Consider the following 27,387-nt stretch of genomic DNA (forward strand, 5'->3'; position numbering starts at 1 on the left):
GAGCGGCGACCATCTTTCTGTTTTCTGTGTTTGTACATTATGATGATGAACTGATGATGGATTCAAAAATACAATAATTGATGCTTGTGATAGGAAATGTAATAATTTATCATTTGTATTCTTGATATAACGCATGGATCATAGTTTAAACGTATGCAGCTCCAGAGCTGGCGTCAGCTTGTGTGACATCACAAAGCGCACGTGCTGGGCTGACGTCGGCGCTGTTCCCCGGGATTTTCCGAACACAATGTTCTAACAACCTCCCAGTTTGTTTAAACGTCAAACCTGTGTCACACGGCAATGTTCGGCTCCTTTTCATCGATTAAAAAGCTTGGACAGTCTGTCAGAGAGAGAGACGGCTATGCTCCATTGCGCCGTATTGGTTTTTCTCTCCTATTTTGCAAAACACATTTTCGTTTGGAGTCTGTTTGCGAAGGCAAAGATTCATCTCGCCGACCGCGCGTCGAGAGTTCTGCGACAGCATATTTCTTTGAATCGCGCCTTTTGAATAATGTCCGCTTTTAATATGCAAAGAAAAAAAGAAATGCAGGCTAATGATGTGAGGATCACTGCGGGGCCCTTTAATCTTCTGGAAGCGACCCCTCTATTCATCTCCTCTTTCTCTGTGGTTCAAAGGCGGCTGATTGGGCGACGGGCGTTGATTAGCCAGACAGCGTTAGAGAGGAAAACCAAAAAAAAACAAAAAAAAATAAAAAAGACAAAAAACATTTATCCATCAATCACACTCCAAGCAAATCCAGAGTCGGGACGCTGTTAGATCTTTTATGAACTTGAAATTTACTTAAAAGAAGCATTGAAAACGGTGAGTGATGCGAGCCCGAGCGCGAGCAGTGTCAAACTGCAGACAGTGGTACTGGAAACGTACGGGAAAGGCGGAGCATCCTTGGGTACTTTTGGACTAGTGCATATAAAAGTACAACAATGGCAAACCAGTGAGTGGTATAAGTAGAACAAATGGTTAAGACTTGGTCATAGCAAAAAAAGAAACAAAAAAAAAAAAAGGGAAAAACCCCAGCGGCGACGCCGCGTGGATGAGCCTCTCCGTTAGGACGACGCTTCTCTGTTTCTGGAGCGGTGCAGCGATCCCAGTACGAACACCACCATCACACGCAGTCGGGAGGAGGAGGCCGGCGCCTTTCAAACTACGGCGACACGATGCACTCAGCGTACTCGTTCCTTCCGTAAAAGCAAGATACACAACAAGGAATCGTCGGAACGAGAAATACCGCAAAGCTCTATTAATTAACGGGGGGGAAAGAGACGAGAATCGAGACGACTGTTATTTAGTGATCCCTTAAGACACATTAAAAAAAATATACAAAACTGAAAACTCTCCCAGGCATAAATATAACCTTCGATTGCGATATCTCGTCGGCTTAATTTTCAGCAAAGGTGTGCCCCGCACGTTATAACAAATATTTATAAGAAGGAAATACTTTATGGAAAATCAAAACAAGAAACCCTCGGTGCGAGGGTTAGGGTTGGGGGGTCAGGGTTTCCCATCCCAAGTTCACACGTGCTCGTCCTTCTTCCCAAAGAACTTCTTGAAGACGGAAGACTTGTTGCGGGGCCGCGGCAGGCTGGCGTAGCTCCTCAGAGCGCAGTCCCGGTAGGCACCGGCGTTGGGCTGCCACCCGGCAACGCCCGCCGACGCCGGGGGCGGGGCGCCTCTGTGCGCGAGCGGGCGTTCTGGCGACTTGTCTCCAATTACCAAGGTCACGGAGTAGCTGGAGCCCGCTTCCTGACCTCCTCCCCCGGGGCGCTGCACCACCGGGTTAATCTTCTGATAGGTTGCTGCGGGGGGGGGGAATAAATAAATAAATATATGTATAATAAATATATATATATATATATATATATATATATATATATATATATATATATATATATATATATATATATATATATATGTGTATATATTATACACCGATCAGCCACAACACTAAAACCACTGACAGGTGTATAACATTTTTCATCTTGTCACAACATGGAAGCAAGAAAAATGGGCAAGCATAAGGATCTGATTGACTTTGACAAGGGAATAGCACCAATTGCTGAAAAGGTTAATGCATGCTATGATGAGGCCTAGAAAGGCGTCAGAGAACACACAGTGCATGGCAGCTTGCTGTCCCATGCTGACCCCCGTCCACCGCCGAAAGCGCCTACAACGGGCATGTGAGCGTCGGAGCTGGACAGACTTAAAGGATCTGCTGCCCAGTCCTGGTGCCAGACACCACAGGACACCTTCAGAGGTCTAGTGGAGTCTATGCCTCCACAGGTCACAGCTGTTTTGGTGGTACCAGGGGGAGCTACACAATATTAGCGGTTATTAGTGGTGGTTTTAATGTTGTGGCTGATCTGTGTATGTATATACATATTGATCCTTTATGCGTCGGACGGCATTGTGAGTGGTTTCCAGTTGGTTTGGCCCGTTACTAACCAGAAGTGAAGGAGTGGGAGCGACGTTTGTTACTGAGCCAGTCCTGACCGCTGGTCACGGGAGATGGAGGGGAAGGAGAACCGTTCCCTCCGGAACCCCCGGACGGTCTCCGCAGACCACCAAGATCATCGCCTGGAAAGGGGACACAATTTATAGACTGCCAAGTCAAGAAGACCCGAACCCCTGGTCAATCAAATATACATCCATCGGGTAGATCCTTCCACTTGATGAGAGTTGGGATTTTTTTAATTTGGCGGTAGGAAAATAACCATTTAGCTCCACCTAGTGGTACAGTAGTGCGGCAAAGGCAAAATGAAATGAATCGCTCATGTCTAGTGTTCTAGAATCATGCAGAATTAGAGTTAACCATTCCTACATTGATGAAGGGTTTGGTCCACGAGGTAGAAGCCCTTACCGTGGCAATCTGCTACGGATATGGGAAACTGCTCCTCGGCTATCTTTTGATAACCCCGTGGCAAGTGATTGTACTCCCTGGTGAGGACAACAATCTCTTTGGCCGGGAAGCCGCCTGCGGGTTTGCACCGGGGGAAAGTGGAAATGACGTCAGGTCGGGAAGAGCAGTGGCATTTGTCCAGACGGCGGCAGCTGGGACACTGGGGGCGGCGTCTGGAAAGAAATCACGAAACCGTCATGGTATTTTTACGGCCGGAAGAATGTTCATACTTAAATGACAAAAAAATAATAATAATGGTGAACGATTCATTTCGGTAAAGAATTCTTACAGGGAAACAGGGAGGTCGGTGTCATTGGGACCTGTTGAGGACAAAAGCCACATAAATAACTCATCAAATCATCACCAGGCATTTTGTGGTCAAGTATTACAGGAAACCGTGCGTGTGAGGCATTCACCGGTGCTTGCTTGTAGTCTCAGCATCCATTTCTTCATCATGAAACGCGAGGAGGCGTTCAGGAGGTATTCAGAACCGTCCCGGAGTCTGGAGTTCACCAAAAAAAAACAAAAAAACACAAACAGTACGTTCAGCAGATGTGCGAAGCTCACACATGCATGCACATACAGCACTCTATCTAACTGCCCATTTTTCTAGGTTTGATGAATATCGCAATCTTTTCTTCGTTATTGTTGATTTTCTGGGGGTTTATTTTATTGCTTTTGTTAACTCTTAGGTTTTGGTTATTGTACTTATTGTCCCTACTTTTCTATCTTCAAGTTAATCCTTAGCTTTGTTGCCAATTATCCATCGACCATCCATCCATCCACCCACCCTTTCCTGTCCACCTCTAGCTGTGTGGCTCAAGGGGGGGGAAAGCTGGTTCGGTTGATGGGTAGGTTTGGATAAGTGAGGTTTGGGTACAGTATATGCAGCTCTACTGTGTAATGTCCTCACCGCAGACAGAAGCAGTTGGGCTTTTTGGTGTAGTCTGGCATGGGTGAACACTCCGCTCCAACAAGGTTCAGCGGCAGACCGCACACAGAACTCTGAAGCACAGCAACAAAATCCTCATTATTGACGAGCGCCCATATCCTCCAGACTCTTGGACTCTGTCATTCAAAATGTCCACTCCTTACCCTCAGTGTGTCCTTTCTATCCTGGTAAAAGCACAAGGTTTGTCTGTAGAGGACGGCGTGGTAGGAGTTCCAGGCTCTGGAAGGTGCCTGTGAAAATAAGATAAGACACAGCTATAGAGTTTGTATTACTGGCCCCAGAGCCGTATATCTATATTCAGCGGGAGCTTTCCATACTTTCTTTCCTCCCAGCTGCAGTCTTTGCTTCTTCTCCAGGGTTCCCTCCATCGGCTGCATCTCCGACTTTCCGCCCTGAAAGGAGTTTTTTTTGCAAAAATAACCCGAGGAAATTCCCGAGGAAAAAGTGGTTCACATTTTTAATGTGCAGACGTCTCTTTGGGTTCCAGGGAATCTCACCGTGGTGTTACAGCGCCCTGCTGTGGTCGTCCTGGCGTCATGCTCTGCCATCTCCTCTGGGCTCCCGGGGAGTGTCGCTGGCTCCTGGGCCGCATGCACACCCACATGGACCGATAATAAACCCCTGGACTGGTCCTGTTGGAGGAGAAAAAAGAGAGAATTTTTTTTTTTTCACATGCTATAAACACGTAGTTAACTTGATGCTTGGTGGGGAAACAGCCTGGCTTATTCTATGTCAAATTTGCAATGCTTTTCTTAACAGTAAGCATTTTCAGAATTAGTTAGAATACCTTCTAGCTGCTTATTGATGCTGCTGGTCTGATGTGGGCAACCCAGCCTATTTTTGGAGAGTGCCAATGTGATATTTTATGATACGGCGGCCGTGCTTTTTCCATTGGGTCGTTGGGTTCTGCTACAGGGTTGAGTAGGTGGCCTTGATGTTTGTTGTGGTTGCCGATTAGTTGCACCTCTTCATATTATTCAAAACTGTTCTAAAAAACTATGCAACCACTGGTCGGGAACTCCCCTCGCCAATAAATAAAATATACTAAATAAAGGAGCATGCCAGTTCCAAATTTAGTTTTAGCCTTTTTACTAGTCAGGAAACACATTTCCCATTACCCTATACCATCTTCCTGATGATAGATGAACGTTTACATAAGATCTTTTTATAATTTCTCTATTTTTCGGTTTTGGAAGATTTTAGTGGTGAGAAACCTTCCTTAAAATGATCTCCTAGTTCCACGGACAATTGCAGTAACATATTGTTGTTCAAATATTGCCATATTTTGTATTTCGTAATTACACTTGAAACGGTGGGAGCAGCACCATTGCACAATATGTGTTACCTGCTACTGCCAGTTACTAGTTGTTAGTAGGACCAATAGATCATTTTAAGGTAGGTTTCTCACCATATATTGTTCAAATTGTCCAAAATATAAGGAGGAAATAGGAAGAAATATAACGACGCCATTGATTATGCAACATGTGCTCAACACTCAATTTGTCACTGGTTCTCTAGATTTACATACTATTCAGTATAGGCTTATTAAAATGTAAAGAGTCTGTCATGTAAAGTGTAACTCTTGTTGCATTGTTGCAAAATAAATGGTGATCATCATTTTGCTTTCTGGTAAAAAATTAATTCAGGAGTATGGATGTGACAAAGAAGTCTTCAAGGGTATGTGTGGACATCAAAGTGGTTTAAACGTGGACCTCACCTGCAACCCGGCTGCGTACTCTTCCACCTCTTCCCCCACCTTGGCCTCCTCCTCAGCGTCAACGTTGTTGTTATCATCATCCTCCTCCTCCTCATCTCTGTATTGGTAAATGTATCTTTGGTTATCCTCAATATTTGGTAGTTTCAGTGGATCAGAGGCCGTCTCGTTCACCACAGAAGAAGGTTTCAAGGCTGGTTCTCCGTTGGAAAAGGCTGCCCAGGACTTCCTCTCGCCCTTGGCCACAGGGGGGCACTGATCCTCGGAAGACTTCTCCTTGTTGTAGCCCAGCAAGGTCTGGACGGAGGACGGCAGTCTGAACTCGGCCACCAGGAGGTTGGGGGCTGAGGCGGTGACAAGCTTTCTGTAAAGCACAGCTTGGGGCTTATCAGACGAGGAGGTCCGCGAGGCGGGTTCCGCCGGCTTGTCTGAGGGTGTGCCAGCCTGTTCCTGGTGAGGCTGGTACATGATGTCAGAGCATATACTCCGCCTGTAACCGTTGGTGTGGTTCCAGATGTCCTCCAGTTCCTCCTCTTCCTCTTCAAACTGCTGGTGATCTGGATGGACAGGCTCCGTTTCGACCTCCGCTGAGTCCAGAGATGTTTCTAGAGGTGGACCCATGGCGCTGAGAGTGGTCACTCTTGCTACTGTACAGTCTATGCCCCCCACCTCCAGAGACATGAGCCTCCCCACCACGCCCCTGGGCTGGGGGTTGTCTGGACATGGCACATCAGAGCAGAGCTTGAAGCTGCCAGAGCTGGAGATACCGGAGTCCACAGAGTCCTCTTGACTGCCGAAACTCACAGCTGACTTGAGGTTCACCACCATGTGAGAGGCCTGGCTCAGACCCTGCTTCCACTGAATGCCCGGGCTCTCCTCACCTACACTGGGGAGTTTTGCGCTGTGGTATTGGTGTCTGTCCAGGTCTTCAATTAGCATGTGAAAACTAGGGCACTCGTGTCCGTGTGTGGCTGAAGTCAAGGGGCTTTGGATTTTCTTTACATGCGGAGGGGTGTCTTCAAGGGGCTCAGGAGCTTTTCTAGCCCCTTCCATATTTACATAGGCTGTGCAGGAACTAGTCTCTGGTAACATTTTGTCCCACTTCCACTCCGTATCGTTCTGTGGACCGACCATCCCAAAGGACCTGGACGGGTGTTTAGGTAGGTCAGTACACGGGGCAGGTCGATCTTCATCCTCATTCCGGGAAGAAGCAAGAGACACTTGGGGTGCCTCATCCATATCAGTCAAATCTTTGCTCACAATAATCTGCGTCTGCGTTTCAGGGTATCTGACCATCCTGGTGATCGCTACGGGGCTTTGTTTGGAAGCCGCAGTGGGCACAGTCTGTTTAAATGAAGTGAGAGCTGTGTGTTTCTGCTCAGGATGTAAGCCAGTCCCTTTTTTGGACTCAGGCGGCGCAATTGTAATGATGTCCTGGATGCTGGGGATGAGACTCATGTCCTTAGGTAGGTCAAAGCTCAGCACTGAGCCCAGAGAGAGGAACCTACAGTGGCTCCTCACCGGACCTGCAGCTGGTATCGCCGACGCACCCCCCGACACCGCATATGGTGTAATGCTGTACTCCCCCGGACACTCCCTATCACAGTCACTCAGCAGGGGGTTCTTCATATCGCCCAAGTGTTCTGCCGAGTCTGCAGCAACAGGAGTCTTTGCAGCGCTCTTCTTCTTCCTCCTGTGCTCTTTCAGCGGCCATGTGTGGGTGTCGTACGAGATGGTTTCGCACGCAGAGTGGGGCGCCTCCTCCGGTCGCCCCTCCGCCCCCATCACCTTCTGGATGGTGTGTCTGCGGGCGTCTCTCTTCCTCTTCCTCTTTTTGCCCATCCTCTTCAGGCTGCTGAAGATGGAGCTGCCGCTGCACCTCGACGCGGGGTGGAAGGACACGGCGGCCGTCTGGGCGGCGGGCGCCAAAGGTGGCGGAGAGGAGGAGGACGAGGAGGAGGACGAGGAGGGGGAGGAGGAGAGAGGGGGTGGCGCTACAGAGACGAAGGCCGCAGGACGGGTCTTTTGGCGAGGCAGTGTGATACTCTCATAGACGGGGGTCAGGTTGTTCTCCGTGACATGCAAATAGGTACTAACCTTGAAAGAGAAGAGAGAAGCAAGTTAGACAATGACATTGCATCCCATTTGATCTGCACGAGCGTTATGACCGTTATTACTGTTAACCCGAGACAGATTCATGCATTCGTCGCTGCAAGCCAGTGGCTCGCAGTGCTCTGCGAAAACAAATCCTCTTTAGTTCTCAGTTTACATGTGTGATAGACGAATGATGACATAAGGGCAAAAAATGACCAGGACAATCAGCCACCCTTCCACTGACATGGATCAGCCCTCGTTTCTGGTGCACACACACACACACACACGCACACACACACACACACACACATAAAAATCCCTCTCATCCAGCACACGACAGAACAAGGAATGTACAAGCCCTATGTCACACTCCAATGCAAGCATATTAAGAAACACAAGTTAAAAAAAAAGAGACATGATGTCAAAGAACAAAAGCTTCTGGACACAAAATGTCCTCACTGCAGAGCTTAATAAAACTCATATGTGGCTGAACATGTCGTCATAGGCAGCTGTAATGGCTTGACCTTTCAACTCTGCGACTAATCTCATGTTGCCGTGGCAGCCTTAGTCTATAAATCATAGAGTGCAGTCTGGGGCCCTTTTCTCGGGAGTTCAGCGCCAGTTCCTTCGTCTAATGACCCCGCCTGTGTTGCCGTCTGGGTCCTTCTCTTGCTGGGAGCCCTTTTGGATCCCACTTTCACGGGAAGTGAGTGATGAAGTCATTTATTTTACACAATCGTGGTACAAAGTCGTGGAGAGGCAAACAAGACCAGCTCTTACGTCAGGCGTGCGGTTGAATGACATAAGGGGTTAGAGTAAACTTGTGTTCACAAGCAGGGCGCTCTGTGTGCCTCATCTCCACTCCCTTTGTCAACACAGCAATCAAATCCTTCTGGCTCATCCAGTGAGTCGGGGGCCAAGAAAACACTGTCAGGTTGGGGCGAAAGTAGGAAACTCTCAAATTTACCATTTCAGTGTTTAGTTTTCCGAAGAAGGTTTTTGCCACTTGTCTAAGTTTGCCTTTACCTCATCTAAAGATGGATTATCTGATTAACCTCATCAAAATTCCGCCGCGCTTCTCACGCAATTTGCTTGACAATATTCATATAAGAAAAATGTTGTTTCTCCCTGTAATGGATGCCAGATTCCACAGTAGAATTCAATAGGAGCTTTGCCAGTATGATTTAACCCTTAAGTGATCAACATATTGCAGATACAGTTATAACCGTGCCTGCACGGTGGAGGGGGTGGGTGGGCTTTTCCTGGGTCTCGCTAATCTTCAAGAGGGGGCTCATGTAGCCGGTTTAGGCCTATGTTCATTTGAAAGTAACCTTGAAAAAAAAAATCCTCTAATAAAACAAATTTCCTCAAATAAAACTCTAACATGTATATCAAATAGAATTTGCTGCTTTGATAAAATGTAGCATCACTGGGTTTTTAGGAGGGGCCATTCATTGCTTTGTGCAGCCCCATTAATGACCCAATGCGGTCAAATACGACTGAAACATAAAAGTAGTGTAAAAGAGGAAGAATTACATGGACACATTTAACCAGATTATCAATAGAAATAATACTGTGCTTATAAAATGTGTATTTTTCTTTGATACATAAAAGACCAAACTTGGGGATCACTTTGTGTTGTGCATGTATCCTGTCCCCAAAGAGCCCCTTGTGGGAACGGACATGGATCTGTAATCGCTTTCAGGGTCATTTATTTAAGGTAATGAGGTCAGATCAGACTCACTTGGTCACTTGAGGAGTTAAATTTGGTAATTGGAGATAAAATCCTGAAATATAATTATTCGTCAGAAAGCAAAGTCACTCTCACTTGTGTGTAATCATGTGAGATTTTGTTTATAATTATAATATGAAAAGGATGTGGGGTAGTGAATTACGTTTTATTTTGTGAATTGTAATCATAACACTTTACCTGTCAAATTGACAGGTAAAGTGACGCGTCTAAGTTTTGGCATTATAGTACTTTTGCTACTGTACTTTTATAGTATAGTTCTATATTTCCTTAGGCCTGGCCACACATGCATTTGCATGCACCAGGCATGGTGACCTGGCCTCAGTATCGTTGGGCAGATGAGCTCCAGCCTCTGTCGAGACACTGCCGACTGCAGTCTTGACGCCAAATCAGGAGTTAGTGGAACATGCCTCCCCTTAAGAGAGCGAGAACACAAAACACAAAACAAACAACACATCTACACACAGCATGCGTCCCCAGCACACTCGTGGACTCAGCATGCAGCGCCGATTCACACCACGCAATTTACCTCGTCCGCGCTCTGCCGATAAATCTTTGTCTTTCGTTTTAAACTACCCAAAGTATTTTCCAAAAGCCCCTGGCAGCGCCTCCAAAAGCTTTTAGAGGCAGTAGACTGAGTGGGCTGAGGGAAGAAAGTGGATGGAGGGGGGTAGGGGGTGGGGGGTGGGGGGGCAGAGGAAAGTGTTGAAGGAACAGCAGGGGGGTGGACTAGGAGGGAGATCCCCCTCTTCCTCCCTCTTCGTTGCAAAGGACAAACACATTACTGAGTCGTCGTTGGTTACGAACAGCAAACTGCACCTGGAATCATTTCCCTCGCAGCGAAGGAGCGAGGAGAAGTGTCGGCCCAAAGCAGGGGTCCGTAATGAGGCTGTTCCACTTCTAGTTTAAAGGCCACCTCCAGTTTTCCTTTTGTATTTCTGAGCTATTGAAGTGTTTTCGAGGGCACTTCTACACACGCACACATTCTTGATTTACCGAGCCGGCGCGCCCCACTTACCGCAAAATAAAACCTTTTCTTCTACCTTGTTTGGAGCAAGTGACAACATCCTTTTTACGACGATGAGTCAAATTTCGGGGATTGAGCTATTTATTTAGAAAAGTCCTCCCTCACATTGTTCACTTTCTCTATTATTGACACTGTGTCATTAACTGTCACTAACTGCCCCTTAATTTCCTATTTGGAGAGAATTTGTGGGGGAAAGCAGGAGGTGAAGTTGTCTGGAGGTTACAGATTGGTACAATGAGTTTGTATCTCACCCGATGGATGGGTTCAGAAGTCTCCTCTAGAACGTGGGGATGCTCTAGCACCTGAACCTGGCTGTCACCAGTGTTCCCCAGGTTGAGGACGAGGTTAACCGTGCCCCGCAGTGCAGAGGTGCCGGGCTCTTTAGGGATCGGGATCGGGGAGTTGGCAGAGTCTGAGGAGCCGATATCCCCTCCCCGCGGTCCGACGCTATTCATGACCTCGTACCCATCCTCGGGCTGCTTCTCGTCCCGGTGTTCAGCTTCTCCATTGGTGAGTGACTTGGCCCAGCTTTCTACTGTTGCAGATTGTTTGTCCTTACAGTCACTCGCTTGGAGCGGCTTGTTGCACCGGTAGACCTCCCCTTGCTCAGGGGTTGAACTCTAGGTGCAAAATTCAAAGGACAAAAAGGCATTATCAAACCCACCGCAATATGCCAAATTACTACAGCAATATCAGCATCAACAGCAACAATATCAGCATCATGATTGTGTGCGTAGTTGCACTGATAGCATAATAAGATGCCTTCCTGGGTTTTACCTCCGCAGGCGGAGCACACATTGCGGCTTCACAGTAGATGTTGTCCTGCGATGACTCCTCTCTTTTCATCCTATCAAGCCACTGTTGTTTCTGAGCCCTCCAGTGCACTGAAATCCAACCCAGCATGCTTCCTAGTTCGTCCATGCGCTCCCTTACCTGCAAGGAGAGCGGCACAACTCTTTTAAAGAACAGGCATTCAACTCAAACGACTTTGTGACGCGTCTCTGGGACGAGACCAACCCAAAGTTGAGACTTCCTACCATTTCTGTGAGGTGGTGCTCTGCATCTAACAGGTCCCTCCCGGTGGATGCCAGCTTGTCAAATTCATCAAACTTCTGCTCTATCTGCATATCCAGCTCTGTGGCTAATGGTTCCTGTCCATCTTTCCCGGCGTTCAAAGCAGTGTCTGAAAAAATGCATGACCGTGTATCCTCTGTCCACGAGCTGTCCAAAAAGAAAAATAATATAGGCGTTGGGTATTTTCAAGGGAGAAATGGAGCAAATACAGGACAGGCCTGTGAGTAAAGTCAGGTGTTCACAAAGCATTGAGGAATGTAAAACTCTGCGATAGCAAAGACATTCATTGTTTGTCCCGGAAGCTTGTATTGACCTACTTAGCACGTCGCCGATTGCACATTTCACTGGACAGTTTTACATGACAATAAGAACAGCCTGCTCTTTCGTTAAACAGTTATTGTAAAAGACAGATGTTCTCGCAAAGGTAGGTCAAGCGGCATTACGAAAGAAGGTCTGGCCATAAAAAAAAAGCGCCAGAACTTCCCGACGGCCCACTTACATCATTGCGAGGTATCTCCTGAAAAAGTGCTGGAGCTGAACAAACTCTTGCAGACGCGCTCTGTTTTCCATCATGCTGCTTCCCAGCTTGGTCCAGGCCCGCAGCGTGGCCTGGATCTTGGTCCCCAGAACCCGCACCCTCTCTGGGCACAGCTCCTCCAATCGAGAGGCCTGGCTCTTCATCTCCTCCACCTCCTCCCTGATGACCTCATAGTGGATCTGTGGGAAATCACAATAAAATAGAAGCCATCATTTCATCATCCAGAGGAATCAAGACGAATCCTTTCGGTGTTATCTTTCATGATGAGTTCATCATCCTGGCCCTCATGCATGATGCTCGGCTTGTGAACCATATGGCCTACATATGGCCCATAACGTTACAGCAGTGAACAATCTTGACCAACTTTTGACGAGGCGGTAATTAATAGCGTTGAGGGCTCTATGGTAGCCATACTTCATGATGTTTCTCAGCTACAGTAAGCCTCAGGAACACAAGGAGATGAATTCCTTTCTGCTGACGCCACAGTTATTTCGGTATTGGAGTTTAGGTCATTTCTGTGCCTCGGCGGTATCAAGTCCAGACAGCTGTGCATGCGTGCGATAAACATTATGCTGGCCAAATGTGACTCATTCAGAATACGCCACCTTCCAAACCTCCACAACTTTAACCTCCTGGAAACACATGTACACAAAAGCGTCGAAACCGAACCTTCGCCACGCACCTCAACGCTCTGGCGGCCACAAAGCCTTGGCCACGCACACCTGTGCAGATACGTGAGAGTGCAAAAAAGGCGCGCAGCAGCCATTTGACTCTCATGGAATATGGACTCACAGGAATAAATAAATAGATTTTGTGGATAATAAACGTTTGCACGCTCTGTGTCCGTATGCATGATTGAATGATGCAGTTTATAAGCTAAGCTAAACACAGCGCTGGCCTCAGCTAGACGTGAGCAACTCAGGGCGTAACAGGAAACAGACTGGGGAACAATGTGTGAAGGGGGGATCGTGGATTTCTGCAGAGGGGCTTCCCCTTTTTAATGACACAACGAGTTTAAGTTTATCGTCTGCTGTCAGTAGAATGGAAACTACACTACTGTGTTAAAGGGAAACTCCACAACAAAGAAGCGTCAAACTAATTTAAGAAATTGAGGAATAAGTAATTGAGTCTCGCTTGGTTGCTTTGTCCTCGTAGAGTGCTCGACGCTGTTCTTGTGACCCTCTCTTGGTTGTGGATTCCTGGACTCCCCTACATGTAGAGCGCTGGTGACCTCCGTAGGTAAGCAACTATTTCTATTTATAGAATGAGAGAGACCCAGGGTGTAGTTTCCCTTTGGACCCGTGGAGCGCTGTTTCAAATATGAATCGATGAGTCGGACGGGTTTTCTACCTCCAGCTGGTCCTGCTGCTCCTGCAGCCCGCCCAGGCTGCAGCGCTCCGGCTCACACTTGATGGCCATGTCGGTCTCCCTCTCCAGGATGTCCACGCTGAGCTCCTTGCTGCAGCACAAGCTCTCCTCCACCTGCACCGCCAGACCGGCGTGCTGTAACGGCACAGTTGTCGTAATGAGTCGCAACGTCACAGGGTACGTTATCGGACAATGCCTCAGCGGCGCTTATAAACACAATATCGTTCCAACCTACGAGGACTGGACGGGCTGATCGTCCCAGGTTGATTCATCATTTCCACCACCATCTGTTTAACGTCACCGTACTGAGTCCGTCATTGGTTTGCCATGCTGGTTATTGTGTTTTGACACAATAACCAGCATGAAACTCTGGGCGGCTGATCCGACGCTGTTTCAGAACTTGAAAGCATGACGGAAAATGTAGGTGGGCGTGTACATGTTTTAAGAAGTTATTTGACTTGACTTCAGTCAGTACACTAACAGGGTTGACCGGCACATTGCTTGATCAACATCAATCGTCCGAAGTCCACACTCCATGTTTCAGCCACTCTACAGCCCTGAATGTAGATTCATGTGAACATGTCAATAATTCTGACATGTTTATTTCTTTAACGTCCCAAAAATCAAATGAATAATAACTATTTAGAAAAAAACCCTGGCTGTTTCTATTCCAGTAGAAAAGATGAGCTGAACAGTGTGACAGCTCATTTGGAGCTAATTAAAGTATATTGCCAGAGACAAAAAGAAACAGATGTTGTTTTATAGGTTTTTTTTAGCGGCTGTTTGTGAAGACCGCGGAGACCGTCAACCCAAGGCGGCTGCATCTGAGATCTATAGAATTTAACAGAGATCGTGCCCGTCGCCGTACTTCATTTGGGAACATAGTCCGCAAAGAGTTTCCTGTGATCCCTCCCCGCCCCGACATGGCCTCACCTTGCTGAGCAGCGCCTGGACGGCGGCGTCGTGCCCCTGCGACCGGCCTCTCTCCCTCGCCGTGTCGTTCAGCATCTCCACCGCCTCCCGCAGCTCCTCCACGGGATCCCCCATGCTCTCCATCAGGGGCTCACCGCCGCCGCCGCCGCCGCTCGGGAGACACAGCAGAGCAGGGCTGGAGGTCATCTCGCTGTGGAGGGGCTGTCGAGAAAGGAGAAGGCCGCACACGGAAACGCGTATGAAGGCAGAACGTCGCGGTTTGCTTGTTTCGGCCACACCGACATCCCGGCGGCCGAGATGTCGAATTCGGTTTCCCCCACCTGCCCGAGGCCGTAGGGACTTCGGCTCAGCTCCTGGCTCTCTTCCAGCTCCACCCGCTCCAGGAACTCCGTCAGCATGCGTGTGTCCTGCAGCTCAGAGCTCTGCTGGGTCAGGGCGCTCTGGACGCGGTGGTACCTGGGGTTCCAGGCAAACCGGGGCGATCGTGTTGTTATTTTCTTTTACGACCGTTGTTCCATCCAGGAATGCAAGACCTGAGAACCCTCCACAAGCAACACTTTTTTTTTTTTCATACAACCAAAGATTTATGTCAACGAATTCAAACGTCAAATTCCCTTACGAATACAGACCTCTCACACCATAAACCGAGTTGCTGCCCATTCATTTATACTGGAAGTTGTATGAGACGCAACCTGAGATTTTTTTTTTCCGTCCCAGAACAAATGAGCCTTGAGCCCTGCCACTCAAGTGTAGGGCAAAATAATGATGTCACCCCAACTGTCTTACAGCTGCTGAGTAGTTTGGGCCTCTACCTGACACCCCCACCCTGGAAACATGTAAACCAAGCTCTTTCCGCATCTTTTATTTGCTTTGGGAAAGCTGGGTGTCCTTTACAGAGTCTGGCCGTCTGTTTATAGACATAGGTGGGTGCAATGAGTAAAGCCAACGTCATGAGAACGTGCCGGGGACTCGGAGGCGACTGCGTCCGCTAAACAGCCCCGCAGAGGAGAGCCGTCAAGCTGAAAGCATGGAGACTACCACGGCCACACTGACAGCCCCGCAGGTGAAGTGCGTGTCCGGAGTCTGGGACAGACCTTCCTTCCAGACCTCCGTGTGCTTTCAGGAATCACAAAAGCAGACTTCAGCCTCGCAGTATATGACCATACAGAGATTATTTGTTCTTTTCATTCATCCCAAATTGGTGTGAAATAAAAATCACCTTGTGAGTTCTATGAAAATATCAATTTAGTGCTTTTACGGGGTGAAATGGTTATTTTTAAAATAACTCTTATGAATAAGCTCTTCTACATTCACTTTGGTCAATTTATGTGTCGTGCGAGGCAATGGCGAGTGGAACTTTGGAAGCGCTCGGAAACACTGAGCGTTTCTTACTTTGTTCCCGATCGCGGCGAAAAAAACCCCCAAAAACCACCGCAACCTCAGGGCACAGCGCGATCACTAACATCCACGGCATGAATCATCGAGGACCACAGCCAAGACAGCCCCCGCCCCCCTGATCTCCACCCACACCACACCACACCACACTACACCACACCACGATACACACTTTGCACTCACTTTCTTTCTACCGCCTCCATGCGGGCTGGCAGCCCCACCGTGTGCGGGTGACACTGCCCGCGAAGCCTCTCCACTTCCTGCCGCAGAGCGCCCAGCTCCAGGCCCCGCGCCGCCACCTCCCTCTCCAGCAGACGGCTCTGCCTCTCGGCCACGCTCATGGTCTCGGGGTCACCGGCGAGGGAGGACTCGCTCATGGACAACTCCACGGACTCCAGCCAGGCTTCCAGGCTGCCCAGGGCCTGAAGCACTTTTACCACCTGCAGGGAGGGAGGGAGAGAGAGAGAGAGAGAGAGAGAGAGAGAGAGAGAGATATGAGCATTTAATCCCTTCACGCTCTGAAAGGTTTTTCCATAATGATGTGATTTAATGCAAAAATCAGGACATGATGGGATGTCCAAAGGAGTCACTCATGGATAACTGGCGGGCGGAACCCTGGAACACTTCAGACTTCGCAGGTAGAGAGTGTCTTGACCTACATCTCCGCGCAAATAAAAGATCTGTGTCTTTTTCCCGGGTCAGGAATCAGTCCAGGTGGATTTTCAGTCTCTTTCCACGACCTTATTGAATTACACAGCAGCACAATTTATATTCGTTGGACAGGTCTTTGTACACTTTAAGCGGGGATTGGGTGGGGATTTGCCAGTTCTGTCAATTAAGGGGGTAAAAAATTTAAGTCAATAAGCGCTGCTCAGGGAAAGTTATGACGTCTCAAGCTCGGAGCCAGCGCAGGACTTCTCACGGTATGAACGCCGCTCCAGAATCGTGTCGGGACCATAAATGTACTTTTTAATCAAAATTGAATTTGAAAAAGCTAATCGACTTACTCGGGAACTCAAGAAGACCTTCTACTCATGCAGACTTTATGACTAATAATAAATGTAATACAGTGAAACCGGCAGCCAGAACTGGAAAGCCAAGGTAGCCGGCCTTGTAAGATGGAATGGCCGGTACAATTTCATTGCTAACAAATTGAGAATGCTGTTCCAAGCCGGTAGGGGTAAACTATCCACGGACCATTTTCCTATGGATCGACAGTGTAAAAATATTGCTTGATTGATATGGAATAGCAAGCACGGGGTGGAGCCTTCCCCACCTCCAAGGACACGCAAGTGGCCCCTGGGTGTGAACGGGTGGGGCCCTGCAATGGTCTGGCATTCCATTCATACGCGCGTCTCGCCCTTTGACATCAGCATCGCCTGAACAGCCGCTCGCTCTCACAGCGCAGTTGCCTTCGATCCCGCTCGAGGCGGACAGGCAGGCGGACGGGCCTCACCCTGAAGCCCAGCTGTTCGGACGCGCGCAGGAAGACGCCGTTCCTCTGGTGCCTCCTCCGCAGCTCCTCCCACAGGACCTCCAGCTGGCCCAGGAACGCCTCGATCTTCTCCCCGCCGGGGTGATGTGCTCGGATGAGCCCGCGGCCCTCCTGAGAGATTCATGCGGAATGGGGGGGCGGGGTGAAAACTGATAAGTTATGTGTAATCTGTACATAGGTCGAGTACAAAACGCTCTACATAGACCAAATGTTAAATAAACCTTGCCACAAAAAAAAATGGACAGAAATACTTCCTGTGTCGCTATTGAATAGTGAATTATACTATTGCCCCCAGCGTGTTTTGGCAATTCTGTGGTATCATCTACATATGTACATGTGTTAAGATAATGGCTATGAATGCATGTTATTACGTAAATCATTTTAAATAACAGAAAAAAAATCATAATTACAAGTTAGTGAGACATCCACTAATTACTGCAATATACGCTCGCTCATGCTGTGGGTGTTTTCTTTTGCAGCGCCTGCGGTTCAGTTTCTGTGATTGTTGTGAATTTTGTATTAGGTATTCAACTTCCTGTCCAAAACGTCACCTATTGACAATTTTGGGGATTTTTCACGCAGCAGATCACATGCGTTCAGAGAAATGGAAGGTTTGGCTGCGCAGGTTTACCCTTTTGACCACCTCGATCCGGGCTCTGTTGGAAAGGATTTCCCGCTCGAGAGCCTCTTGACACCTCCCGGCCGCCTCCAACCCGTCGAAACTGGCCATGGAGCACACCTGCGTTGCCGTGGCCACGTTGTCTTTGAGCCAGGACAGGGTCTGTGACAGACGGGAGGGAGGTCCGTTGTGGAGCGGGAGATGACATGTGAGGAAGGGTGAGACTCGATCATTATCACAAGAGGTACGTGGAAAGAGGATCCAGGACAATTCCTGGAAATTACACAGCAGAAGCTGGCACGCACACACAGACACACACACACACGCACACCCACACACACACACACACACACGCACGCACACCAGCACCTCTTCACACATACAAAGACATGCATGTACTTACACACATATACATCATATAACGTATGCACATCATACAAGTTATGGTGTGTACAGTACATGAAACTTGTAAAGCTATTGTATGCATATGTGGCAGGCGCAGGTGTGTTTTCATTCGTGTGCATGTGACCAGTCACCAATCAAAGCTGTGAATATGATGACACTTCTCCCCAGTGTCTATTGTCTGCCTGTGTATTGTGGATTATTGTGACATCCTTGTATTCATTGTAACCTGCCAATTGCACTACAGATAAAAATGATCTCAGGCTAAATGTACTATGATATATCAAACAGATATATAGAAGATGGCAACATGTTATTATTGTATGTTCCCTCACAGATAAATGAAATAATAATAATAATAATAATAATAATAATAATAATAATAACACTGATGAATAAATTGATGTAAATAAATAAATAAATAATATTGATAAATAATATATAATGCAATAAATAAATAATCAATTAATGTAAAGAAATAATAAATTAATTAACATATATAAATATAAAAGCCACCTTGTCAGCAGACAGGGTGAACTTCTGGAGCTGGACATGGAGCTGTGGGTGGCCGCGTGGGGTGGTGGCCTGGAGCTTGGGCTCCCTTCTCGCTTTCCTGCAGCAAAAGCAAACACCGACATGTGACTCCAATTATGACTTACATAAGGAGTGGGCCGCGCCGAGGTGGGGGGGGGGGGGGGGGGTCCGGAATGAAATGTCACCTTTCGACCAACGACTTATGTCTGAGCGTGACATCATCGTCATCTGCAGGGGCACGGCCGTCTCCCAGGGCCGGGGGGGCGAGCTTCGGCAAATGCTGCTCCTGCTGCTGCTGCTGCAGGGTTGTGCCACACAGAGCTGTCTGAGCGCTTCGGCAGTCACGGGAGTTCTGATCAAAAAAGGAGCAAAAGGCTCTTAAAAAAAACAACGAGGGGACATTTGATTAATGTCAAGACGTGACAGGACACATGCTGCAAGATGAAATACGACTTTCATTAGTGGCGACACTCTGAGGAGCAATGCTGTAGGTCAGCGTGATGTTGCCATAGTAGTTTCCTGACGTGAAAACCCCCCCGATCCGTCTGGAGAGACTCGACAAATTGTTTTTTTATTGTTTTTCAAGGAGGTGGGAAGTGTTGTTTTGGAACTTGACTGTGTGCAAAAGTGTGTTAGGGAGACATCAACAGCCACAGAGCCTCTTTTTAACAACCCCTCGGGTTCAGAGAGAGTTGCCAAAGGCCCAAGCACCGCTCCTTTCCAGAGTGAAAACGTTCAGGATCCTTAGTCTAAAGACCCTCTCACCCACTCACAAACAGCCTCCAATATAAACGTATTCAAAAATAATGCAGATCATAATACATTTTGTGCATTCGTCATTTGTCGTGTTGCAACAGCACAGCAAGTTTTCTGCAAAAAAAACAAAAAAAACAAACACATGACAAATAGACATAATTTAAGGTTTAAATAAAACATAAAAAAAGGAAAAAAATCATGAATGCTGAATTTACACATAGGCCAACCAGCACAAGGCAGCCATTAAGAATGGTGTTTTATGGAGTGGCTTTAATTCAACCCCCGGCATTCTCTAACTTGGGTTTACAGAGGGAGTGAGTCAGAGCTGGAGAGGAGCGTTGCCTCCACAAATCCTGCAGGAGATGCCATAAAAAACGAAGGGGCCTAACATAATTGACTAACACGCCAGTTGGTTTATAGAGCAGTCTGAATTTCATAGCGGCAAATTATCCGTGTGTTTACACATTCACAACGGGGAGAGCAACGTTCTGACGCGATTTATTTGACGACGGGCTGATAACCATCGACCCCATGTCCGCTCGCCTGTCGCTCGCTTCCGTTCCTCGTCCATCACGCCGCCCTCCGCTGTAAACAACTACTGTTTTTAGGAACTCCGTGTTCCACCGCTTGATGAGATCCCGTCCTCTTCACGTCCCCTACGCCTTCATTCAACAGAACATTAACGCTCTTTACTTTTCTCCCAGTCTCTCCCTCTCGCTTTGTGTGCGTCTGCAGCGTGCTATGCGGTGATGTCAGCCAAGAACTATCACTACACCGGCACCATCTTCGGCCCATCTGCTCCGCAGCGCTGGCATCTGGCTGCAATTAGCCGGAGAAACAGACGTTCACCTCCGGCAAGAGAAAAGGGGACTGGGATGCTGTTGACAGAGGCTAAAAACGTGACACACATACTGTATAACGCGCGGCAATTGGTATACTGCATGTTTGTGTGCTGACTCTGGACACTGGCGCTTAATTGGTTTACTGAGTGAAATCCCGCCTCGAATGTGTGTGTGTGCATATGCAGGTGTCTGTGCATTTACTTCCTGTGAAGCTACAGTTGGTTCTCCCGCCTGCAAACGTAGCCGTCTTGGCCTCGGCAGTCTGCAGCAAAGCCATGAGACAAAAATTGCTCATGAAAAAAATAAAATAAAATTTGAATTCCCATAATATTCCTACAGTATTCTATAGCATGCCTATAGTATTCTCTGAAGCATTCGTACAAGATTGTATAAGTTGGGGTTGCTTTGTGGTCTGGGGGTGGTGTGATTTAAGCAGCCGCACCTGTCTTGGGCTCAGGATCAGGGGTGGCTTTGCACCTGTTGCTCATCAGAGCAATCGATGCGCACGGGTTAAATCACCGAGCCCCACACACACATGGGAGGGGAGCGTTTGTCATGACACCATTCCATCTGCTCCAGGCATGTTACATCTTGCCAATAAACCGGTTTGTCCTTAACCATCGTTGCCTGTCTCTCTGTCGACACGCCCTGGAAAAGCCACTTCGGTGGCGTGTGGCAGGAGAACGGCTACAGGCTTCTTATAGGAATTCCTATGGGATTGTGTCATACATCCTATAGGAATTGTCCCACAAAAGCGTAGAATTCCTATATTCCTATAGTATTCTTATACAGTGGTACCTCGACTTACGACTGTAATTCTTTCTATAAGAACGGTCGTATGTTAAAACAGTCGTATGTCGAAGCAATTTCTCCCATATACACCAGGCTCATATTTCTCTATGATTTCCTTCTTAGTTTCAATGGGAGTCGTTGCCTTTTTCCATCGTCTTCTTCTTAGGACTCATCATGGAGGGTGAAAATAAACAAAACACACAGTAAATGTGAAAAAAATATCCATAAGCCATGAACTACATACGCACACCATGTAGGTCGCCCGCTGACTGGCTGCTGACTGACTGCTCACTGACTGCTGACTGGCTGCTGATTGACTGCTCACTGACTGCTGACTGACTGCTGACTGACTGCTGTTGACAGCTCACTGACTGCTGACTGGCTGCTGATTGACTGCTCACTGACTGCTGACTGACTGCTGACTGGCTGCTGTTGACAGCTCACTGACTGCTGACTGGCTGCTGACTGACTGCTCACTGACTGCTCACTGGCTGCTGATTGACTGCTCACTGACTGCTGACTGGCTGCTGATTGACAGCTCACTGACTGCTGACTCGCTGCTGACTGACTGCTCACTGACTGCTGACTGACTGCTGACTGACTGCTCACTGACTGCTGACTGACTGCTGACTGACTGCTCACTGACTGCTCACTGACTGCTCACTGACTGCTGACTGGCTGCTAACTGGCTGCTGACTGGCTGCTGACTGACTGCTGACTGGCCGCCGACGTGCCAACTGCAAGTTTCCACGCTCGTATCTTGGAGCAGTCGGTCTCAAGTCGATACAAATTTTTTCGACTATCGCTGCTGGTATCTTGGATTAGTTGTAAGTAGATGTGGTCGTAAATCCAGCTACCACTGTATAAAGATTTCATAGAACATTACTGGAAATATCCAACTAAATCCTATATTTCTTTGTGAGGGTGGGACTAAAGGGGGGTTTCATGCGAGCCGGGGGTTCAAGGAAAGGAGAGGAGCGCTGCCTCATGGGATACCTGTGGCCTGAACACAAATAGCCACTGTGCATTCACCTCCATGTTGTTAAGAGGCAAATTGCCGACATAAAAGACTAAATATAAACATAATTGCTGGTTTTTAACATACCACACACTTAAGTTACTAAATAACTCCTCTTTCTCCAGCGAAACAGTTATTTCCTTGTAGGTTTTATGGACGGCCACGTGTTCAATAAAGTCCCGGCGGCCTACGAGATGTGAAGCGCGTTGTATTTAAAGACTACAAGGGCCCTGCAGATAATCCACTTACATGTACCCCCGACTTGTAAAGCGAACGAATATCACACGAATCCAAAAACTGTGGACCTTTTTTTTTGCCACAGTAGTGGAAAGCCAAGTTTTTATTCCAACCATAATGTCAGAGGATATGAAATCTATTAAGCGTTTGACTCGAAGTGAAGGGGACCTATTTGCATTGGCTTACGCTCGTCCATGTTGTGCTGTCATTGCTCGAGATTTTTCATGGAAACTTATGGAATCCTTGAGCCAGGGTAAATAACACCTCCAGGAGTTCTTCCTCTGCGGCGTGCCGTGCTATATTTGTACGTGTTTTTAAACAGATAGCGAGGAACAGACACGGAAAACGTAAAGCAGCCCCAGTGCACAAATACAGCATGTTGTATTGTTGTGCTAATGGAATACAGGTTCTGCCTGGGAATTCCCCCGCCCAGCATGTTGAAAAAAATTATAACATACTACAATAAAAAGTTTGGATCTCTTTTTTGGAAAAAAAGAAAAGAAAAAAAAAAAAGACAGCCTTTATTCCTTTTTGCATTTGATTGACTGAGGCGCCGTTTATATGGGACATAACAGGTTATAGCTCATAATATGGTTTTGGGCAGGTTACGTGCGTGTGTGCGTGTAAGACTGTGTGTTCAAAATTGTGAATGAATTGTTTATTAAAAATCCAACGCGTAAAGTTTGCCGTTTGCCAATAAAGGAGTTGCCACACCGTAGCCTCCAAAATAAAAGCTGAGAGGATGGCTTTAGTTTTACTCCCTGCTTTTATTTTGGAGGCTCATGTTGGACATTTTCTCCCCCCCCTTCTCTCAGCTGAAAACCGCAGTTCAATGTAAAAGAAAACAAAAAACAAAACCCCTTCTTACCACGCAGCCTTTGAGGCGATTCTGCTCTTCCTTCCCCTCCTTTCCCATGATCCTCTGCGGCTCCGTTCCCACGTTGCACTGTGGCTCCCGGGCCGGTGTCAGGGGGTCGTCCTCTTCCCTGGTGAAAGTGGGAGGCGGTGGGGTTCTGTCACTCCTGCAAAGGGGGGGCGGCGGGGATGTCAGGCCTGTCAGCACAGCTTTCGCTTGACGTCACGAAGCTCCAAAAAGCTCGGCATGATAGATTCAAGATATGGATTAAAAACCCGCCGAGTGTTTGTGTATGCGAGGTTTAAATAGTCATGAAAGCGTCTGATAAGAGAGAGAAGATGTATTATATATTTGTCATATTTGTTGTTATATTTGGATCTAGAGATAGCCTGGCGTGAGAGGCTCGACGAAGGACTGGGAAAAAATTGGGAGAAATGGAGATGCAGGAGAGGGATGTCAGAACTGATCTGAATTACGAAATGTCACAATAAATTTTTTTTTCGCATATAGTAGAAAAAATCTGGAATCGAGGTCAGACCACTGACCGCCGTGTCAGTGTTTCCACCCTCACTTCACACGCAGTTGCTTCAAAATGAACACTCTTCTACAGGTATTCCTGCAAAGAAAATGTGTTCATTGCGTTTATAAAGTGAGCTTTTTCACAAAAAAGACAAACGCCACTTTTTTTCGGTGAATCTTGAATGTCCGAAAATGTCATTCCGTTTGTTCTGTTGTATTCACCTAGAAGTTACAGTAGATGTTTGGTAGTAGTGTAGTAGTTACTATCACCCTGCCAATAGAGTATTTCCCCTGTGAAGTAAATACCAATTCAATTCTATACCTCAGCTCTCAAAACCCTATTCAAACGGGTTCCACCGAAACGTCAAAATCTTGTCAAAGTAAAGTCATACGACTGGGACACCGAAGTATTCGGCCTCCCAAGGATTTATTTGGAAACGTACGTGTAGTACGAGTTTAAAACTTGACGTCTTCGGAGTGAAAACTGCGCGGTAGTTCGACCACCAGCGAGGTCCTATGCTCTATTTTGTTTTCATTGATTCAAATCCAAATCAAACAAGACTTGATCAAGAGGGGGGAAATAAAACATCTTTACACGACTTTAATTGTGATTCGGAGCGCTCCAAACTCGCCGTTGCCAACGCACATAGAGTAACAGCGCGCTAATAACATAAAATGTCCGAGCCAAAAACTCCAGTTCATTGGAAATCTGCAGCGGCCTCATTACCGGTTGCAATGGCTGAGCGAGTATGGAAGGCCGGCGCGGCTGTCCGCGGTTCCCCGGGCCCCCAGGGGCCTCCGATGTCTTACCTGACGGCCGTCTGCAGCGCCGCCCAGCAATCCTTCACCTCGCACTGCTTTCGCGTGACTCCGGCCGCCAGGGCGGGATGGAGATTGGACAACTGGGAGACCGTCACGTCCAGCATCTGCCAGAGAAACGCCGCGGAGGTCAGTAGCGGCCGGCGCTGCCGCGTCACGCGGGCGGGAGTTCGGCTGTTTTCAGTTGTTCGGGGAAACTCCTGAACATCTGGTTGTGGAGCAACACGGATGCCGCAGCGCGCATCGGGGCGACTAATTTAGTATGTCAATGTGTTTAACATGCGTAAAACCGTAGTATGCATCAAGTAGCATGCAGGAAGTACCAGGATGACACCTTGACTGAAATATCGTGAAATATTGCGGTTATTACCCCAAAAATATCATGACACTGTGATGTGGAAAGTTCCGCGACAGGAGAGATGTCACCCACCATGATCTGAGTGGCGATGTCGCGGATCTCCCTGTCTCTGCAGGGGGTCTCCCCCACTGTGCAGGCGGACGCGTTTGCTCTCTGAAACGGAAACAAGACGCGCGTCACGAAGCGGATTCCCCAGGGCGTTTCGCACGTCCGCCCCCACGCGACCCAGTTCCCTTTACCGCGTTGTTGATGGCGAACAGCGCATTATCCGCCTGCTGGTAGAACGAGGACACCTCCAGAGCGAGCTGCAGAGTCTCCCGGTAGTTCTTCAGATGGGACTGCACCTTCAGCCACCTAGATGGAAAAATAAAATAAATAAATCGTTGTCAGCAAATTAAAAAAAAAAAAAAAAGTCTGAATCAGGCAAAACTATGAGAGCATTTTGCCTGACGTGACCTTGTGGAACGAGGGAAGCAATCTGTTCGACTCTGAAGCCCGCCTCACATCGAAAGTGTAACCTCATCCGACAGTTGAATCCTCCCTCTTGTGGGCGTCGGATGAACTGCCTCTTAGTTTCGCGTCAGAGAAAACGGGAATGTTGTTTTTTTCCAGAGCGACAGCGAGTAGTTTGCTCAGCTGGTCATTTACTATAGTGTTTGCAAAAAATACACAGAATTCACTTCAAAAATCAAATGACGTGTATGCCTTTGTGTAATAATTGATTTGTTGACTTCTTTTTAAGCCGACTTCCAACTAAAAATTTGACCAACATAACTTCTGGTCGTAGTGCAGGACCAAAACGTGACGCATCAGGTTGGCATCAGACTCTCCATAGGAACGAATGGACCTCTGCTTTGTTCTTGTCGCTTTTGTGAAGCAGGCTTAAAAAAAAAAAAAAAATCTTAAAATCAGGATCTCTTCCTTTGGAGCATCAAAACTCCTCTATTCTCTTCAACAAATTACATAGTTCACATAAAAAAACAGCTATTTTTGGAACTTCTACACACGATTCTAAGGTCAAAGAAAAAAAAAAAAAAAAAAAAAGAACAAAGTTCGACTGTTTATTCTTTCCGATTTTCTCAGATGAAAAAAATTCTCCTCAGATTCGGTCGGGGAGGCTCACATTTTGTTGACGTGCTTTCTCCTGCTGGAGATGTTTCTTCCATCTGTCTTCCCTTGTTTCTCCAGCCTCAGCGCCAACTGATTGATCTCCTCGTGGAGGTTCCTGTATAGCTGCTCGTCCTGCAGGGGGAATACGGAGCGCAGGCCAACTATGACTTCAGCCGTCGTTACAGTGCACCCCGGGAGGAGAACAATAAATACATGCACGTATGACACAAATGAAAAACCCAACAATCGATGAAGTAAGCAACAGCGGTCAAGGGAGCTTTTTCCAGCCAAATGAGAGTCTCAAGATCACCGCAGGCGGGAAGGGCTGACGCGCCCCCTTCCCGCCTGCGCCCGCTCGCCGCCCTCACCTGCTTGAGGTCTAAGATTCTCCTCGTCAGCTGCATCTTGTCAACGCTTTCCGCCAGGACGCTCACCAGGCGCTGCTCCTCTTCCTGCTGGGACGAGGGGAAAAAGAGGCGGATGACTCCCCTCCCAACCCTCGCGACGGCAGAGGACGAGAAGCAGAAATGGCTTCCAGAGAGTGAACGCAAGTGAATGAAGATTAGTGGAGCTAATTTCGGAACAGCCGGAAAACAAGTGGCGGGGACGGGGCCTCCAGTTAAATCAGCTTGAGCTACGCACGATGTCCGTGTCTGCCCGTGGCCGTTGGTGGACGATATTTTAGAATATATAGTAAGTACATACACTGTACTTACTCTGCAGTAAGTAAGTACAACACTGACGTCGACAGATGACACAGGCACATGTTCAAATTAGCACCGTCTTTACATGAACTGAGTAAAATTAGACAACACTTAGGTGGAGAAAAGAAAGAGGTAGAAATGAAAATGAGATAAGAAAGAACAAACATGTATGCATAGCTAAAGAGAGCCAAATACCAGCAAGTGGCAGTTAGTTTATAGTAAGTACAGGTTACAGTATTGCATTACTGATAAAAGTGGTATACGGTCGTAACAGCGGTGAAATAGTTATATTAATACAGTAATATTCCTGTTCCGTAATATACAGTACACGAATGTTCTGATTATTAAAATACATCTTTGCCCACATTGGGCTCACTGCCACTAAGTAGTACAGTTGAGTGCTCTGGATAGATGTGTCCATGATGTCACAGAATACTTATTTTCCCTTTCTTGACTTTCTTGACTGTTTTTTGCCGATGTGACACCCACGGGGATTAATAAAGTTTTATCTTATCTTATATTTGCAGTGTCTTGCAGAATAGAGCTGCAACGTACGATTATTTGAA

The 27,387-nt window shown here is 47.4% G+C and overlaps 1 protein-coding gene across 4 annotated transcripts in view; it reads right to left on the reverse strand.

Annotated features, from left to right (window-relative positions):
• Positions 1-769: 769 nt before the first annotated feature.
• The window catches only part of mymx (myomixer), a 33,593-nt gene continuing 6,975 nt past the window's right edge, over positions 770-27,387 (reverse strand). The window contains exons 5-33 of one of the 4 annotated variants that reach the window (XM_080016782.1): positions 26,486-26,569; positions 26,131-26,249; positions 25,247-25,361; positions 25,080-25,160; positions 24,641-24,756; positions 23,324-23,477; positions 18,996-19,162; positions 18,793-18,889; positions 17,887-18,036; positions 17,217-17,366; positions 15,944-16,200; positions 14,686-14,821; positions 14,366-14,566; positions 13,415-13,567; positions 12,026-12,243; positions 11,490-11,673; positions 11,230-11,385; positions 10,704-11,072; positions 9,955-10,068; positions 5,585-7,678; positions 4,365-4,499; positions 4,185-4,259; positions 4,011-4,097; positions 3,829-3,920; positions 3,332-3,417; positions 3,205-3,235; positions 2,877-3,088; positions 2,462-2,593; positions 770-1,815 (exon numbers count right to left, since the gene is read on the reverse strand). In XM_080016782.1, coding sequence (XP_079872908.1) covers positions 1,532-1,815; positions 2,462-2,593; positions 2,877-3,088; positions 3,205-3,235; positions 3,332-3,417; positions 3,829-3,920; positions 4,011-4,097; positions 4,185-4,259; positions 4,365-4,499; positions 5,585-7,678; positions 9,955-10,068; positions 10,704-11,072; positions 11,230-11,385; positions 11,490-11,673; positions 12,026-12,243; positions 13,415-13,567; positions 14,366-14,566; positions 14,686-14,821; positions 15,944-16,200; positions 17,217-17,366; positions 17,887-18,036; positions 18,793-18,889; positions 18,996-19,162; positions 23,324-23,477; positions 24,641-24,756; positions 25,080-25,160; positions 25,247-25,361; positions 26,131-26,249; positions 26,486-26,569 — 6,249 coding nt within the window. In that variant the 3' untranslated portion in view covers positions 770-1,531. Of the gene's footprint in view, positions 1,816-2,461; positions 2,594-2,876; positions 3,089-3,204; positions 3,236-3,331; positions 3,418-3,828; positions 3,921-4,010; positions 4,098-4,184; positions 4,260-4,364; positions 4,500-5,584; positions 7,679-9,954; positions 10,069-10,703; positions 11,073-11,229; positions 11,386-11,489; positions 11,674-12,025; positions 12,244-13,414; positions 13,568-14,365; positions 14,567-14,685; positions 14,822-15,943; positions 16,201-17,216; positions 17,367-17,886; positions 18,037-18,792; positions 18,890-18,995; positions 19,163-23,323; positions 23,478-24,640; positions 24,757-25,079; positions 25,161-25,246; positions 25,362-26,130; positions 26,250-26,485; positions 26,573-27,387 lie in introns of all 4 variants that reach the window. The other 3 variants (XM_080016783.1, XM_080016781.1, XM_080016784.1) reach the window with 3 other exon arrangements.

This window comes from Zeus faber (assembly GCF_960531495.2).
Source record: "Zeus faber genome assembly, chromosome: 16".
Lineage (NCBI taxonomy): Eukaryota > Metazoa > Chordata > Actinopteri > Zeiformes > Zeidae > Zeus > Zeus faber.